This window comes from Dermacentor albipictus, chromosome 1 (assembly GCF_038994185.2).
Source record: "Dermacentor albipictus isolate Rhodes 1998 colony chromosome 1, USDA_Dalb.pri_finalv2, whole genome shotgun sequence".
NCBI lineage: Eukaryota > Metazoa > Arthropoda > Arachnida > Ixodida > Ixodidae > Dermacentor > Dermacentor albipictus.
Window position 1 is genome coordinate 324,916,462 of NC_091821.1, and position 15,436 is coordinate 324,931,897.

General features: G+C 46.3%; 1 protein-coding gene across 1 annotated transcript in view; it reads left to right on the plus strand.

The window, feature by feature from the left end:
* The window catches only part of LOC135910178 (ras-specific guanine nucleotide-releasing factor 2-like), a 354,652-nt gene that overhangs the window by 249,534 nt on the left and 89,682 nt on the right, over positions 1-15,436 (plus strand). Inside the window, exon 2 of the mRNA XM_070528983.1 lies at positions 11,539-11,645. Coding sequence (XP_070385084.1) covers positions 11,539-11,645 — 107 coding nt within the window. The remainder of the gene's footprint in view (positions 1-11,538; positions 11,646-15,436) is intronic.

The window sequence follows — 15,436 nt, forward strand, 5'->3', positions numbered from 1 at the left end:
GACGGAGAAAGAGCTTGTGAGTGCAAAATTTCATTGACGAAGTGCTTTCAATTTGCAAATCAACTTGGTTGACGACTGTTCCCACTCTAAAGGCTGGCTTCCAAGGAGCTTTCTTCTAGTTTCTTAGTCGAGCTTTATTGCATGTACGAATCTCCACTTCACGGATGGCACGTATTACTTCATTGGACTATGTTACTGTTTTGTTCGTACTAACCTAGTAACGTTCGACGAAAGTCCGCCTTCAGGCAGCTGGCCTAAACATGAAAGCCGAAGCATCTAATTTGTAGACTTCGTGCGGCAACTGCTGTGCTAGCAACAGACTCCCTACGCACGCGATCGGGGGCACGCTATTAGAGGGGCAAGGTTATCGGTCCAGGCGAATTGGGCCGACCTTAACAAGACTGCCAACGACAAAACAACTAACCGACTTCTGCCTCTGCATTGCCTCTAACTTTCGGACTCGCTTCTTCCTGCTTCTCCTGCCAAAGGCACTTCGCACACGCAGACCCGGGACTCCACTCTCGCGCGCAATGTTTGTTTGCCACGATAATCGGCTGCAACGCGGACCTCGCTCGCGTTCAACAGTCGAACAAGCGGGGCAGCCCAGCACGCGAACAACTCGCTCCCGCAGTTTGGACAGAGGCTTAACACCGGCGCTCTTCTTGCGTGGCGCCGTCGGCACCGGTGGCCTCTGGAGGCCTCTTCGCCGGAGCTGCGCAGCTGTTACCACGACGAGGCTATGCGCGACGCCAGGCCCAGCAACACGCTTGGGAATAAAAAAAAATAGGAAAGAAATCAAGGCTCACAAACGGAATTAACTGGAAGCGGCAACAACAGACCTCCTAGAATACGACTGCCCCGTTCTCCGACTCCGTCGTTATCGGACTTTCAGTGTGTCTCGAAACGCCCTGCGCTGTTTCCCGGCCTTCTTGCCTTCTTTCTTACGGCATTTCATTTTTTTTCCTTTCTCTTCTACGTGGTCTTTTTATTCTTCTTTTTTCTTCTGCCGTGGCCCCCTCTTTTCGTAGTCTCGACACCTACTTGCCCAACGACGATCTTTTATGTTGATTTCCTGTACAAGTCGATATCTTGGGGTGGTTAAAGTGCGCCTCCGCTAGCAACGACCGATGCTTGGTAATCGCAAAGAAGGACACTGTAAATTGTTACGGGTCGAAACAACCTCTTTATCTCTCTTTCTATCACACACACACAAATAATAGATAAAATAAACTCACAGCGAAGTTCAGGACCTACGATTTTATTTGATGACGTTTTCCCCCAAAGTGTTTGGTGAGGCAAGCTAGCTCATCCAATTTAAATTAGTGAGATTGTTTTGCCCTCCGTCCTGAAATAACGCACAACGGAAAGAAAAATTAGGAAATTAAAAATTACTGATAATATTTTTTTCTCATTCTTACAACTTTAACATCTCAACATGACTATTCCAACCAATTGTGTGAAAAGTAGGCACGTCCAGACTTGGAATGCGATTGTAGCGCACACAGACGAGGTCGCAAGAAGGCGCAGGAAAGACGCAGATGCATCGCTGTGCGTACTCCAAGATACCGTACCAACAAGCACGCACTACAGCACATGTAGAGCCCCCCAAACTTTAGGTATATGATAGGATGCACTTTGTCTTCCATTAAAGACGTAAAACAAAAACAGCGGCAGTGTAGAAGACGCATGACAATTGTATCTTAGGTACTGAGACACCGGAGCATATGAACGTCATAAGCCTGCAATATCTCTTCATTGGGAACTTCGGACATGGTGAAGGAGCAGACTGGAGAACGAGTACGGAAACAAACGGCCGACACGAGCGTCTGCGTCGTGGTCCATTTTCAATTTTGTTCAGTTCACGCTTACTCCAAAATGATACCTTATACCGACAGAGCCGGATGACCAACCTTTGCGAGCACACGCACTGACGTCAGCACGGTCATCACAGTTTACCGTAGCCGTAAAAATTATTGATGCCTCAATGCGACTGACCCTGAATCCATGAAATTTTAACTGACCATGGGAAACACAACATCGTGTCATTTATAAATTATCAATTATCTTTTATCAGGGTGATAGGCTGCGCCACTGCCAACGCAGAAGGTGGTGGTAACAACTTTATTGAGACTCTGCTCAGTTATGATCTGGCAGGCCCGAGTCCTAGGATGGCCCCTCACGAGGAGCGACCCTTTCGGCCCAGGCAACGAGGGCTTTTTCTGGTTTTTCATCCGGCGTTCTGAGCAGCTCCTCCCACGTCTGTTGTGAGGGAGCTGGCAGGAGCGACCTGGGAGGGGGTAAGCCCTCGCACCCCCAAAGAATGTGATTTTGGGTAGCCAATGTTTGATTTGTGCAGTTTTGACATATTGGGTTCCATTGCCCGTTGGTAATTATGGCTAGCCAATGTGGGCTGGGGAACGATTTAGCTTGGATTCGACGCAGGATCGAGGCTTGCGCTCGCGTGAGGCTTGCGTTTGGAGGCGGGTAGATTAGCCTTTTTTGCTTCTAGTAGATTGTTATCTCGTGGTATGTCGTCGGTGCCTCATCCATGGCATCCGAGTCTGAGGTGCACACCCGGTTGATTAGACCTCGGGCTACCCAGTGCTCCTCCTCATTCCCTTGATTCCCCGAATGGGCAGGGACCCATACGAGTTCAACAGTATTTTCATTTGTAAAGTCCCGTCGACTCGCGCTGCACAGACGCCTATGATGCCTCTCGAAAAGTTGACTATTGCCCTTTCGGAGTCACTTATGATAGTTTACACGGAGGTATTCATGATGGCCAAAGCAATGGCAGTCTCTTCCGCTTCCACCGTGGACGCTGTTTTTATGTTCGCGGCGTTGAGGATACTTCCCTCTCCGGTCACGACGCTAACTACGTAAGTTTGGTGATTTTGCTTTGCTGCATCGATATAAGCGGTGTGCTGGTTGCTTTGGTACCTTTCTTGAAGGGGCTTGGCTCTGGCAGACCGCCTCTTGTCGTGTCTCCCAGGGAGCATGTTCTTGGGTAACGGTTTTATAACCAAATGGCGCTTGACCGCACCGAGTAATGTTGTTCTTCCTGTTGAATTCATAACGAGATTCAGCCCGAGTTTGCGTAGAATGACCCTGCCAGTTGCGGTGCTGTAGAGTCGTTCACGTTGGGCTGTTTTATGGGCCTCCACGAGAACGCAGAAGTAAATGGATTTGTGCAGGCGGTAAGAGACGCCTCAGCAAAAGTTATCTATGTCACAGAAACTGAGGCCCGCACACAATTTTCACTCGCGCGCAAGTGAGGATATTTACTCCACTCGACAGCGCGCGAAATAGCGCAAGTCCCTCTGAGCAGTTTACCTCGCCTGTTATCGCGTCAGCGCCCTTACGCGCGATACTGCAACTTTTCATTCAAGCAAGAAGGCACGAACTGATATCTAGTAACGCTTCAAGGGGTTGGTTAGTTGTCCTGAGAAAATCTCTTGCATCTGTTACTATAAGTATGGAGGATAGGTCGCTCGGAAGGGGAGAATCTTCGTGTAGCTTTAAGATGTGAGTTTTCCAGCAAACACAAACGCGCACTCGTGCTCTACTCGCTTGCACAGAGGAACGCACACACGCTAAGGTCTTCGCAGTCAACGTAGACAGATTCGGCGTGAGCGAACTGCCTATGCTGCTCCTTACTTACTAGTCCGAAGGCCTCTGGAACAGCCTTATAGACTAAAGATCGCACGGTACGGGATGCAAAAAAAACATGTTTGCAGGGCGCAAGTGCGACGATGAACGGCTTATAAGGCCCCTAAACAATTCTGGTGAAATGTAGCATTCAAACACTTCAGGTGCATGCAGGAAATGTCAATTTGCATTAAAATTTCGTCGGGAAGCTAAAAAAGAAACGAGGAAAGACAAAAGTTCGGAATGACTCCAGTCCATACAATGTCGACTTAGAGACTTTCCCAAGCCAAGGTTCAGGAAATAACACTGAGATCGTATGGCTGAGATTTCATGAAAGTGAGAAGAAACGTGGACTTAACTTTTTAGTCTTGTAACACGGACTCCTTTTCTTTTTTGTGAGGAATATGTTGGCAAACTGCTATTTTGCACAAGAACCTAATGACGTGTCTAATATGTATTGTTCACCATCCTTAAACCTCTCATGAGCATGCACACTATTTAAAAAAAATAAAGTATATTAAATAACACTACTATTTCTAACCATTGCTAATATTTAAATTTGGCATGATCAACTTTTTATTCTCTGATCATTGAAAATAAGTGCCGCGAATAGTGTCATAACATCACGCTGCTTTCGAAACAAAAACAAAGAGATTCGTTTTGAACAAGCTAGCAGAAGTGACGTTCTGTGCGTGGTGGCGAAAGAATGACAATAGCCAGAAGGTAGAGCTTCAACCGCCTTCAGCTCCTTGGACAAAAGAAGTTGTCTTTGCCACACCGGCAGCCGCCATCCTTGGCTGTACATCGGTTGTTCTAGCTCTCGGAAGTCAGACAGTAGCTCTCGGAAGCCAGGGGATGGGCTGTACACTTGGACAGTGTAGAAGTGGCTTGAACTTAGAAGTGACTGTTTTCTGTGCGATGTCGTTGCCAGTGACGGAGGCGCGCGTGTGCGTGAGACAGGCGTATACAATGCGACGTCACAATGAAAGCGCTCAGTTACAAAGAGAGAGATAAAGTGTAATGAGACGCGGACGGAATGGTTGACCGGGAAGACAAAAGCCAGCTTGCTTACGTGCACTGGGAAAGGGGTAAGCCGAGAATTAAATATAAAGAAGAAAAGAAAAGCACACCGAGAGAGCGAAAAATAGTCGCAGTTTCCCCGGAAAGGCGAAGCATCGATTGCGATAGCAAATTAGTAGACAACTATAAGAAGGAAGAGATAGTATTTTTACCGGTCGTATAAACTTGTAAACATTCGCTCACTAACTAGACACGCATAATGTCACACGCGCACTAGCAAACATTAGTAGATCTCACTCAATGATCGCGCGAACTCGCTATATGAACACTGGAGTGAAGAAGCGCGGCAGCAGCAGCGAGCGAATTGGCCTTCGTGCTGCCCTTCGCTTCAACGCGAAGCGGCGAGAACACACCACACACGAAGCTATCAGCACTCTGCGCACCCTGTCCCCTTCGTAGATCGCTTTCAAAATAGGGCCCACGCGGCCGCGCGCGACCGCACCATGCGCAGCCGCCGCCGAAGTAGAACGCCCTCCCCCTCCACCCCTCCGGCGCCTTGCGCGCGACGGAAGACGGCACGCTACCTCCCCACTCTTCTCCCTCGCGTGCGTGAGATTGAGATTGGCTCAACCTCGCATGCTTTCACTTGCAGACAGCATACGGGGCGCGGCGATGATGTTACTGCACTTGGACTTTGTAGAAACATCACGGCGATGCCGACGACCGACGGCGACGAATACAGCGGAAATGCGGCTGGAGTGTCCATATAGTTGTATCGCAATAAAAAACACGTACACACGCGCAAAGAAACAAAAAGAAGGCGGGTGTGCCAGAGCAGAGCTAACTCTATCCGATAGAATGCAAGCTGCTTTGCGACTAGTCCTACGCATGTACCCGCTCGCTATAAGTACCAAGGCTATTTATTTTTAAAAAAGTGAAACAAAAATGTTTTTGAAGTACTAAACTGCTTGCATATGTCAGGCTAGCCTGGCATTATTCTCACCTCTTTACACATTCTTCTGCATTAACTTCTGACCCCGGCCTCGAAGTTGCTGGTACAACAAACGCAACGCAAGCGTACATTTATTATCTTAAATGCACAATCTACTTTTCTTGCTAGCCTGTAAACCCCGAAGAAAAAAAGAAAGATCAAAACAATGACAGCAAGCAAGAACAAAGATATGGAAATCAACTCACAGGCGGAGCACGACAAGAGCTGCGATTCATCCCATCTGTCAAAAGTGGCAGTCTATTGCAAGTACACGTACACATTGAATACTGTGGATATCAATCTCGGCTTCCAAATCGACTAAGGCGTCGCAACGAACTGCAGTGCACCGTGAATTTTGTTTTTGTAAAGAGACGTAATTCACAAGGGTTTATGGAAACGGAATGCTTACCGACGTACTAGATAGTGAATTAAGCGTGCCCCACAGTCATCGAAAACCGAAAATGTCAAGAATGCTCCTCACGCACTACCAGTGAAGATTTTCGGGGGCATGACATTAGCTGGTTACCTTAACGATACGCCGACCGCAAATAAGCAACAGAGCGGTGAAATCAAAGCATGGCCTGACCATACGCGGAAATAGCGGTACATTTGGCATGTGAAAGAAACGTAATGTGTCTTTGTATCTCTGCTTGAGCAATGGAAGGCAAGAAGAGTACCTGCACTACTCAAAAACTAGAGCATCAACGGGGCTCTTCGATGACCTTTAGATAATTTAATTATTCTTCTCGACAGAGAACTCAGGTGGAATTCCAACCTTGTGCCAATAGAGCGTACAATAGCGAGGTATGACACTTTTGTGATATTTGCTGATGAAAATACAAACAATTAGAGATTAAGGCAAGGTATATGTTGCAAAATAATTGTCACCTACAGGTAATCCCACATGAATAACACGACAGACGGGTCTCGCCGATTCAGCCGAGTGTAACATCTAAACGAAAAATTCACAAAATATAAGGTGCATAATCCAGCTATGATTTTGCATATATGGGGCGCTATAACGTAAAGCTATTTCAATTTTGAAATCAGCTTTCCCCGGTTGGCTAAAAAATTTTCCTGCCACCCCCACTTCGCCTGTCTGTACGAGGCGTCAGAAAAAAACCGCGAAAACGCACCATCTGATGTGATATGTGCACACTGATTATGCATGAGTCGACCGAACCATTTTCGCCATTAGCCCTCTACTACTGGTCAAAAGTTTTCGAGCCACGTCCACTTCGCCTGTCTGTCACGTGACGTCACAACATCGCGAAACTTACCACGTCATAGTGACATGTTCGCGTTAAATATGTATTAATATGCCGGACTTTCTGGATAGCCGGAGACTACCCGTTTCGAAAGAAATAGAAGATTGACGTCAAAAGATTGGCATAAGAATAGTTTGAAATAGTACGTTATAAGGCCCCTGGTTACCGCCGAATGCCTGCGTCAGTGGTTACGTAAATTTGACGTCAGGAGATTGGAATAAAGCAGATTGGAATCCTTTTATGTCATAGGGTCCATGGTCTCCAGAAGAATCAACGAGGCTGAAATCAATTTGTTTTCTTTGTGTTATTTTTTATTTGCTCGCTTGCGTTCAGCGCGTGGTGGCAGCATCTTAGCGCTAGCAGCGGAAATTTCATCACATTGTGAACACTGTGATGCACTGTTCACTGCGAACAAGTGCAACGGAACGTTCACAAGAGTGGCATAATCTTTTTACAACTTCATGTAACGTCATCATTATTCGCTTAATTCCGGTAAGTTCCTCGTCGTAGTTGGTAACTAAGCACAAAGTCCTGCAGCAAAGCAAACGGATTCTGTAAGCTTTGCACTTCGTTGCCGTGACGACGATAATGAGCGCCTACTTTCCTCAGCAGCTTTGATGCACGTTCATGTAAACTCGCGCCGCACGAATACCAGCTAGTTCCATCGACGTTGAACCCGATGTTCGTTTCAGGTGATTCCAACTTTCCTCGTTCAAGAGAAACCGATAAGAAAACAACCTGGTTTCAGCGATCCAAGGCGGTTGAGAGCAGAACTACTGCGCTCGAGAGTGCATACGATCTGGACTGCACGCGGCATTCCGACTGTATAACGTTGCCGAGCCCTTTCGGCTCCTGTACGGCATCGCTCATTGACTGGGCATCCGTGCTGGCGGTACATTTAACGACAGTTGCACCCCTCTGCAATCATTGACGAGCCACCGCAAGCTAGGCGAGGGCAAGAGGATCAATCAGAGATGCCGGCGCCAATCATGACCCGATTATCCACTGTCAGTGCGCTAGCACGACGCCACCGAACCCACGCCTCTTCTGTATTTTCCTAGCGTCACGTCAGCTGATTAGATAAAGAAGACCTGCAACAGTAGGCAATGTTATTTGCTTTGAACCCAAACAAAGGTGACCTCCTAGAATGACCAGAAGGTTTGATTTGGTTATTCAATCAATCATTTAATTATCTAATTAATCATTTAATTAATTAATTAAAGATGAACTTTATTTATACATTTCGAGGAATCCGTAAAAAAATTGTTGGACCAATATCATAAGTGGCTTGGTCCAATACAGAAAGAAACATACAGGTAAACCACGTGCTTATTTGCTCCATGAGTAAGAACATTATTTAAATGAACAAGTATTGATTTGTGAAGAAAAGGTATTGCGTTTGACGAAACGAGAAGAAGCATATATATGCAAGGTGAAATTTTCTGGTTACTTTTATTTCCACAGACAGAGTGTTCCAAGTTACAGCGCCAAAGAATTCTAATAATCGTTCACCGTAGACATTGCTGCAACGAGGAATGTTTAAGTTAAGGTTAGTGGTTTGCCTGGTGTTCGCACGTGGGTAGTTAAATATGGTGTTGGATAAAGGAAAGTTGGTGTTGAGTATTTTGTAGACTAAAAAAGTGATCTTATAATTTCTTAAAACCGTAAAAGAAAGGACATGAAGGACAGTAAACAGAATGTTAATAGAGTGATCAGCAGAGGAAAATGTTATTCCCAGGGCGCGCTTTCTGCAACTGCAGTATAGGTGTTAAGTAAGTTTTATATGTTAGGTCCCATGCTTCACAAGAATAACGTATGTGGGTATGAAACAAAGAAACATATGTGCAACGAAAGAAAGCACGCGGAAATATTGCCGGGCACAAGCCAGGGTGTAACGGCTGAAAGCGAGTTTTTTACAGACAACATTTTTTTGTTCTCTCCAATGCAAGTGGAAATCTAAAGCAACCCCCTAAATATTCAAATTTATCAACACGATCCAGAGTTCCGTTCGCTAGAGCTAAGTTAAAGGCTCTGCAATATAGTATTTTCCTGTTGGAGTAAAATGATATACTTAGTTTTACCAGTATTTAGGGCCGGTCTATATTCTGAAAATCATTTGCCTATACTTTTAGCAGCTCGCCAGACATAATGTCTTGCAATGACAAGAGTAAGTCGCCTGAGTAAACGAGCACGGTGTCGTCAGCATACATCAAGGCTTTTGACAACTTAAGTGCGTGCGGTAAATCGTTCGTGTATAATGAAAACAGAATAGCGCCTAAAACCGAGTCTTGTGGTAAGTGAAGCCTTGGGAAGCAACCTTGTGAGTCAACACTCGTGCTTGCGTCGGCGGTTACGTAAACTTGACGTCAGAAGATTGGAACAAAGCACGAATAAAACAAGTTTACGTTATAGCGCCCCTACAGAGTGAGTGATTCACGACTAATTTGGGCAATAAATCATTGAAATAGGCTACCAAATAACATGGTATCTATCACTGATCAATTAGCTTTTGTGCGTGAGTTGATGCTTTTCCTAAAATGAGTTAATGTTTTCGTGCTCAGTATTTGTCGCATATGTATTTGTCCTGCCATATTTATGTCAGTCTATGTTACTCATGCTTTTTTGGATGTTTATTATTGTAACTCAATCCCCCCGCCCTTCCCCTACGGTATAATACCTGAATGGGCTTTAGGGTGCACGAATAAATAAAAGTGTTGCTCCGAAGAGCTCGAAAATATTCTCGGCACCCAATGCAGAGTGCACTATTTGCGAAAGAGTTTTGCCCGTCGATCCGAGAAACTCTCTCTCAGAGTCCGGAAAGAAAGGACCGTTTTCTCGGCGCGCGAGAATAAGCAACACGTAAGGGAGCCGCGAACGTGCTCAGCCTATAGACGTTAACGGGTCGCTAGCGCCTCACATTAGCGTCTCCTGCCCTAACGACCGTGGTCAGTGCGCCCGGCTGAACGCACTGGATGACCGTACACTTTGCGCGCCCATCAAGGCGAAAGGGACGCATATCTTGGAACTTCTGTCGCTTAGTTCTCTTTCGTGTTTCCTTCGTAGATGTTCGTCGAGCGGTGGCACCGGCAACATCAGGCGGACCACTTCTGGGCGACTCTTAGCCAAGATTTTGGTCGAAGAATAACGGGTGGCAGAAGCATAACGAGGTTGGCGGTAGCGCTGGTCGCGACCGCGGTTACCGGAAGCGGCTTTACGAAGACGTCGGCCAGGAACAGAACAACCCGAAGGCCGGAAATGTCCGTGGCTCTGCCGGAAGAATTAGGTGCCCCAGCTTCGCATACACGCTGGCCCCCCGGCAATAGTGAGGCCACTTGAAGCTGTGGGGGGAGCGAAGGAGGAGGTACGAGAGCATGGCGCCAGGAAACAAGGGCGGAAGTTCAGCCGGGGGCTCCCAGATCAGCCTGTGCGTCTGCAGCGCGCAAAAAGGGAAAAATGAATACAAAGCGGAGCAAAAGTGCTTCGTAGCAGATTCGGTGGGGAAATTTCACTCCCGGAGTGTCCAGAACTGTCGGAACTGACGCCGCGGAAACCGAGTGGTCCTTATTGAGCTTCCGCTTAAACACGGGCTGACGGCAACCCACAAATACGCACTGAGTGCCGCAGCAAAGAAAGCGCGCGACCCTTGAGCACGTGACGTTTCGATTGTGAATCTTGCTTCCCCCTAAGTCTTTGTTTAACGACGGGGACACGTTTTTAGGATGTCTGTGTTTGTGCTTTGCGCAACATACTTATAGTTAACGTCAGGCGCGAATCCTGATTTAGCTTTGACATTTCCAAAGCAGGTGTCTCGCTAAATTTCCAAAGAAATGCAGCGGGATTTTCCAACGCTGTTCTTTGATTTTATCGGCTGAACGGGCCCTCCCAATCCGAACAGAAAAAGGCTTCGCATTGTTTGGCGCGCGTCGCCATATTGTTCTGGCGTGCGTTTCCTGTCACGTCTGCGTACCCTATTTAGGTCGCAATAACAATTCACATAAGAAAACATTTAGCAGTATGTTTAACATCCGAAAACTGAACGGCCTAGGGTGTAGCGCTGTAAAGCAATTTCGACCATGTGCACGTTCCTTTTTTTTGCGTTTTCCTCTCTGTCATCTTTTTAACCCCTATCCCCCATCCCCAGTGTAGGGTAGCAAACCGGAGACTCATATCTGGTTAACCTCCCTGCCTTTCCTCTTCATTCTCTCTCTCTCTCTCGACCACGTAAATGTATTTACGGTGGACAAAATACTTTGTTACGCTCGTAAACAAAGCCAAACACTATAGTATTTAGAGCAGGTGGCAATAACGTGCGATTTATCCGTTGTGCACACACACAAAAAAAAAACGGGGAGGGGGCGGGATGCGGAAGAAAGCATGAGCCGCGATTCAATGAAAAGTAGCAAAACGCACGTAGTTCGACAAGAATATGTGCAGGATAACGGAGATATTAAAACGCAAACAGGCTCGCTTTAATCGTTTCTGTTAAGTTGCCCTCAAATAGGTACACAAATAACGTGACGTGAAGTTCCCATCCGCGTGCTTTTTCGTTACAAACGTTGCAACTCCTTATTAATCAAAGTGTGCTTCTCTCTTCTCTTTCTCTGTCTGCAGTACGGTTTCACAATCAGCTACCGCAAGGAAGGTGCCAGGCAATACGAGCTGAAAGCCGAAACTGAGGCCGAGTGCAACAACTGGGTACATGCCATCGACTGTGCAAGGTGAGCCCACCGAACGGGGAAGGTTTTCCGCGCTTCTATGCCAGAGTTGTTGGTGGTATTCGCGTGGTGCAGGTCATGGAGTTTCCTAGAGAGAAAACTGCGGCACTAGTGTCAGGCACGGCCGGCATGGGAATGATGCTTGGAGGAAGGAAACAAACTAGGGGAGAGCATTACATCGCGCAGCCTGCTTCGTCAAGCGAACTCTAAGTGGAGCAATGCCCTTCGCTTTTTCGCTTGCAGCATCGGCCCAAAACTTGACCTTCGAGGCTCAGAGTGTTGGCCAGAAATGGTTCCGGGAAGCTTTTAATCAATGCGCACTTGTTCGGCTCCCTGCCGCAGCACTGCCAGCAAGTGGGAGCACTCAAATCTACCGCGCTTTATGATGAAAAGATCACGTGTATAGGGCCGCTACGTTTTAGCTTAAATCGTGTTGCGTGATGTTCTCTCCTAATACATTCCTTCCTCAGTCCTTCTGGCTTCAAACGGCTTTGTGACTTTTCAAGCTGGCCCTCTTCAACAAAATATATTGCCATTTGGTTTTTTTAGGCGAGCTTCCAAACGAAGAAGAAGAGGACGTAGGCCGTGCGTAAGCTGTAGGCCGTGGATGTTATTCTACACATAGGCTAATTCCATAATAGTGTCAAATTCTGTAATGGAAGAATTTTGAGCCAATCAGAGAGGGCGTAGCAGCCCTCCGGGCCAATCAGAGCCGACAAGATGGTGAATTCGATAACATGGTTGTATTCGTCGATGTCCAGGATATCCCTTCGTATCTTCGTGTCGTGTATCTCACTAATTAAAGCTGTTGGTTTTCTCTGGTGCCACGACAATATCGTTACGTTGCATAACATATACGTCCTATCGACAATACGTTACAATGCGTCCATATTATAAATGGTGCGCCTTGTGGCCACTTCTCTATTCCCGCGCGCGCGTGTAAACGCCTTTCAAACTTTTACAAATACATTATCTTGAAAAAGATATCAAGAACAGAGAACACGCGATATTTTCTAAAGCGTTTGCTATCCACAAGTATGCTGACACATGCGTCAGTGAGCCGTCTGTATCTCTGCTCGGGAAAGTTTACATATCTCGATCGCGAATCACAGATGTGTCAAGTGCCATGGTCCCGTGCACTTGCTCATGACCGCACATATGTAGTCTTTCACTGCACGAATAAACACTACGGTTGCTAGTCAACCGCGGTGTCTGTCGTCGCCTTAGTCCCATTTCTAAGCGTTGTTACTTAGCGAAAATACCATAACAGATGCCAGAATTAGCAATGGTTACGCACGTGTGCAGATACTTATTAGCTTGGCCTGTTCATCATACTTTAATTTCGTAGAAGTTTAGAATTCAGCATTAGAAATACGGTGAAAAGAACGAAGGCCAAGCAAGTCAGTGTACTATATTTTCCCCATGGTAATTGAACGATCACAGTGCCAGAGTTCCCATTAGCAATTTTTGTAGGAAACTTTTGCGTGTAGATAATGATAAATTTCGATGGAAACCTAGAATTAGACATCACAGCTCTAGTGTGCCGAAACCAGGTATACTACAGTTTCAATATGCGAGGGTTCGCGCGGCTTTGCAGAATATCATGTCTGAAACTTTTGGGTAATTTAAACTGTTTACGTACTAGGAGTTCGCCGCACTTGATTGAAGGTGGTACTGAATAAGATCATGACGTATAATCAACGCATAGCTTCAAGTAAACTTTTCGTGAGGTTACGCTCTAACCAGTCACTTTAAAGCACGCGTCGCCTTTCAACGGATGTGTTCTCCGCGTAAGCCCTGAACGTGCCACATAAAAACATTAAATTTCGCACAAGCGTTCTTCGCACTCAGATAGAAGACTGAAAATTCGCTCGTGATCCGAGGCCGTATGTTCCCTTCAACAACGTATCGCGTTCAACGAGTGGTACAGCGTCGATACCTCACCACGACTTCCTGTTGTAACTCGCAAGATGTGCTCTATCGGCCTGAAGCTACAAACCATCGTAGAAATCTCGTTCTCTCTTTAACTAACCGTTAAGTGGAGGGCACGTGTGAGAAGCAAAAATAATTCTAACATTCTCGGAAACGAGCACAGAAAATTATATAAAATAAAGAAGAAATCGCTCCCCGAAGAACCTCCTCTTTACTAATGCGTTCAGAAATCTCTCTGTCTCTGACGACTGCTTTTCTTTTACTCTTTTTTTTCTTGAGCTGAAGTGAGGTGACAGGCCTTCATAAGTCATCCGCACACGTCTCCACTCACTCACATCCTCTCGTTTCTAAATGTCGCTCGCGGCAGCCCTTGGGCTACGCGTGGTTCTACCGAAAACGCGGCGCTCTTCTTTTATCACGCCAGTGCCGTTCTACGGACTGTCGAAACCACTCGTCGCGAAATGAAACAGTTTGCCAGGGCAGACGAGAGCCAAGAGCATCTCTTCAGTGCCTGTGGCGAGAGGCAAATTAAAATAAAGGCAGTAAGAGTGCATACAGAAAGCATACGAAAACACACACATAAAAACAAGAAGAAGAAAAAGGACGTCGGCGCCCAGAGCGCAATAGCGCCGCGCCCAAAGACGCTATACGAGAAGCGCCTTTTCTGCATCTGACACACGCTGGTAATTTCTTTCGCTGCGAAGTTGAAGCGCCGTACAAGATTTTCAGATAGAATGGAGAGAAGAAATAAAGAAAGGCAAGGTTTGGTACATTTCAAAATGACGAAACGCGGCGACAACGACGCTTAACGTCTTCTGGGTCGTCGCCACGATCGCTTTTTCCCTTGTTCTGTTATTTTTCTTTTTTGGTTGTTTTACCCCCTACGTTTCGTTACTTTTTGTAGGTATTTTTCGTTCGTCGTCCTCTGCTACTGTGTAGCTGTTCACACGTCAGAGGCAACGCAAGCATCAACGTCGCCAAGACGAACGAAGAAAAGAACGAAGACGATACTCTTACTTCTCCTTTCGAGGAAAAACTAATTTCGAACTCCTCTTTTTGTCTCACTTTCTGATTCTTCTATATATTTATATATGTTTCTTCACGGATGAGATTGCCGCCATCGGTGAACCAAGCAAAGGCACATCCTGGCACTTTGACAGTGAACAGAGTAAGAAATACCGACGTCGATTCTTCACCAAGAGAAAAAAAAAAGAGAAATAAAAAGAAAGTAAACACAAAAAGGAAAATAAATAAAAGCGCCTGCCACCTTCGGGCACGCATGTGTAGAAGCACACCATCGCAGCACCGATTGAAAAGCGAGGCAAGCTAGTCACTGTGAAGTGAAGACGCAGCTCGTACACGCATTCATCGCAGGCGCGTGAACAAACTCTACCACGATATGCTTTTAGAATATTTACTTTCCCCACTCCTTTCATGCCGTGCGTCTTAAGAATCAACAGTGTGAAAGTATGCCGTGTTGTCGCCTTCGTGCCCGTCTAAAAGTAACAGGTAGCGCGACCCCACATAAACGGCCAGTCACCGTGTTTGCTGTGTCAATCGTATCTCATACAGGTCAGCGTTCGCCACCTTCTCTGAGCATGCTTAAGCGGGACATGCACCAGTGGTGATTCTGCTATGTAAGGATGCAGGCGTGTCGGCCGCTGCTACCATTCATCAGAAAAGCTTATTAAGTACCAACATGATCATCATCGCCGTCATCGTTGTCGTCGTCATCATCATCATCATCATCATCATCTTCTTCTTCTTCTTCTTCTTCTTCTTCTTCTTCTTCTTCTCCTTCTTCTTCTTCTTCTTCGTCTTCATCATCATCATCATCATCATCATCACCATTATCCTATTAT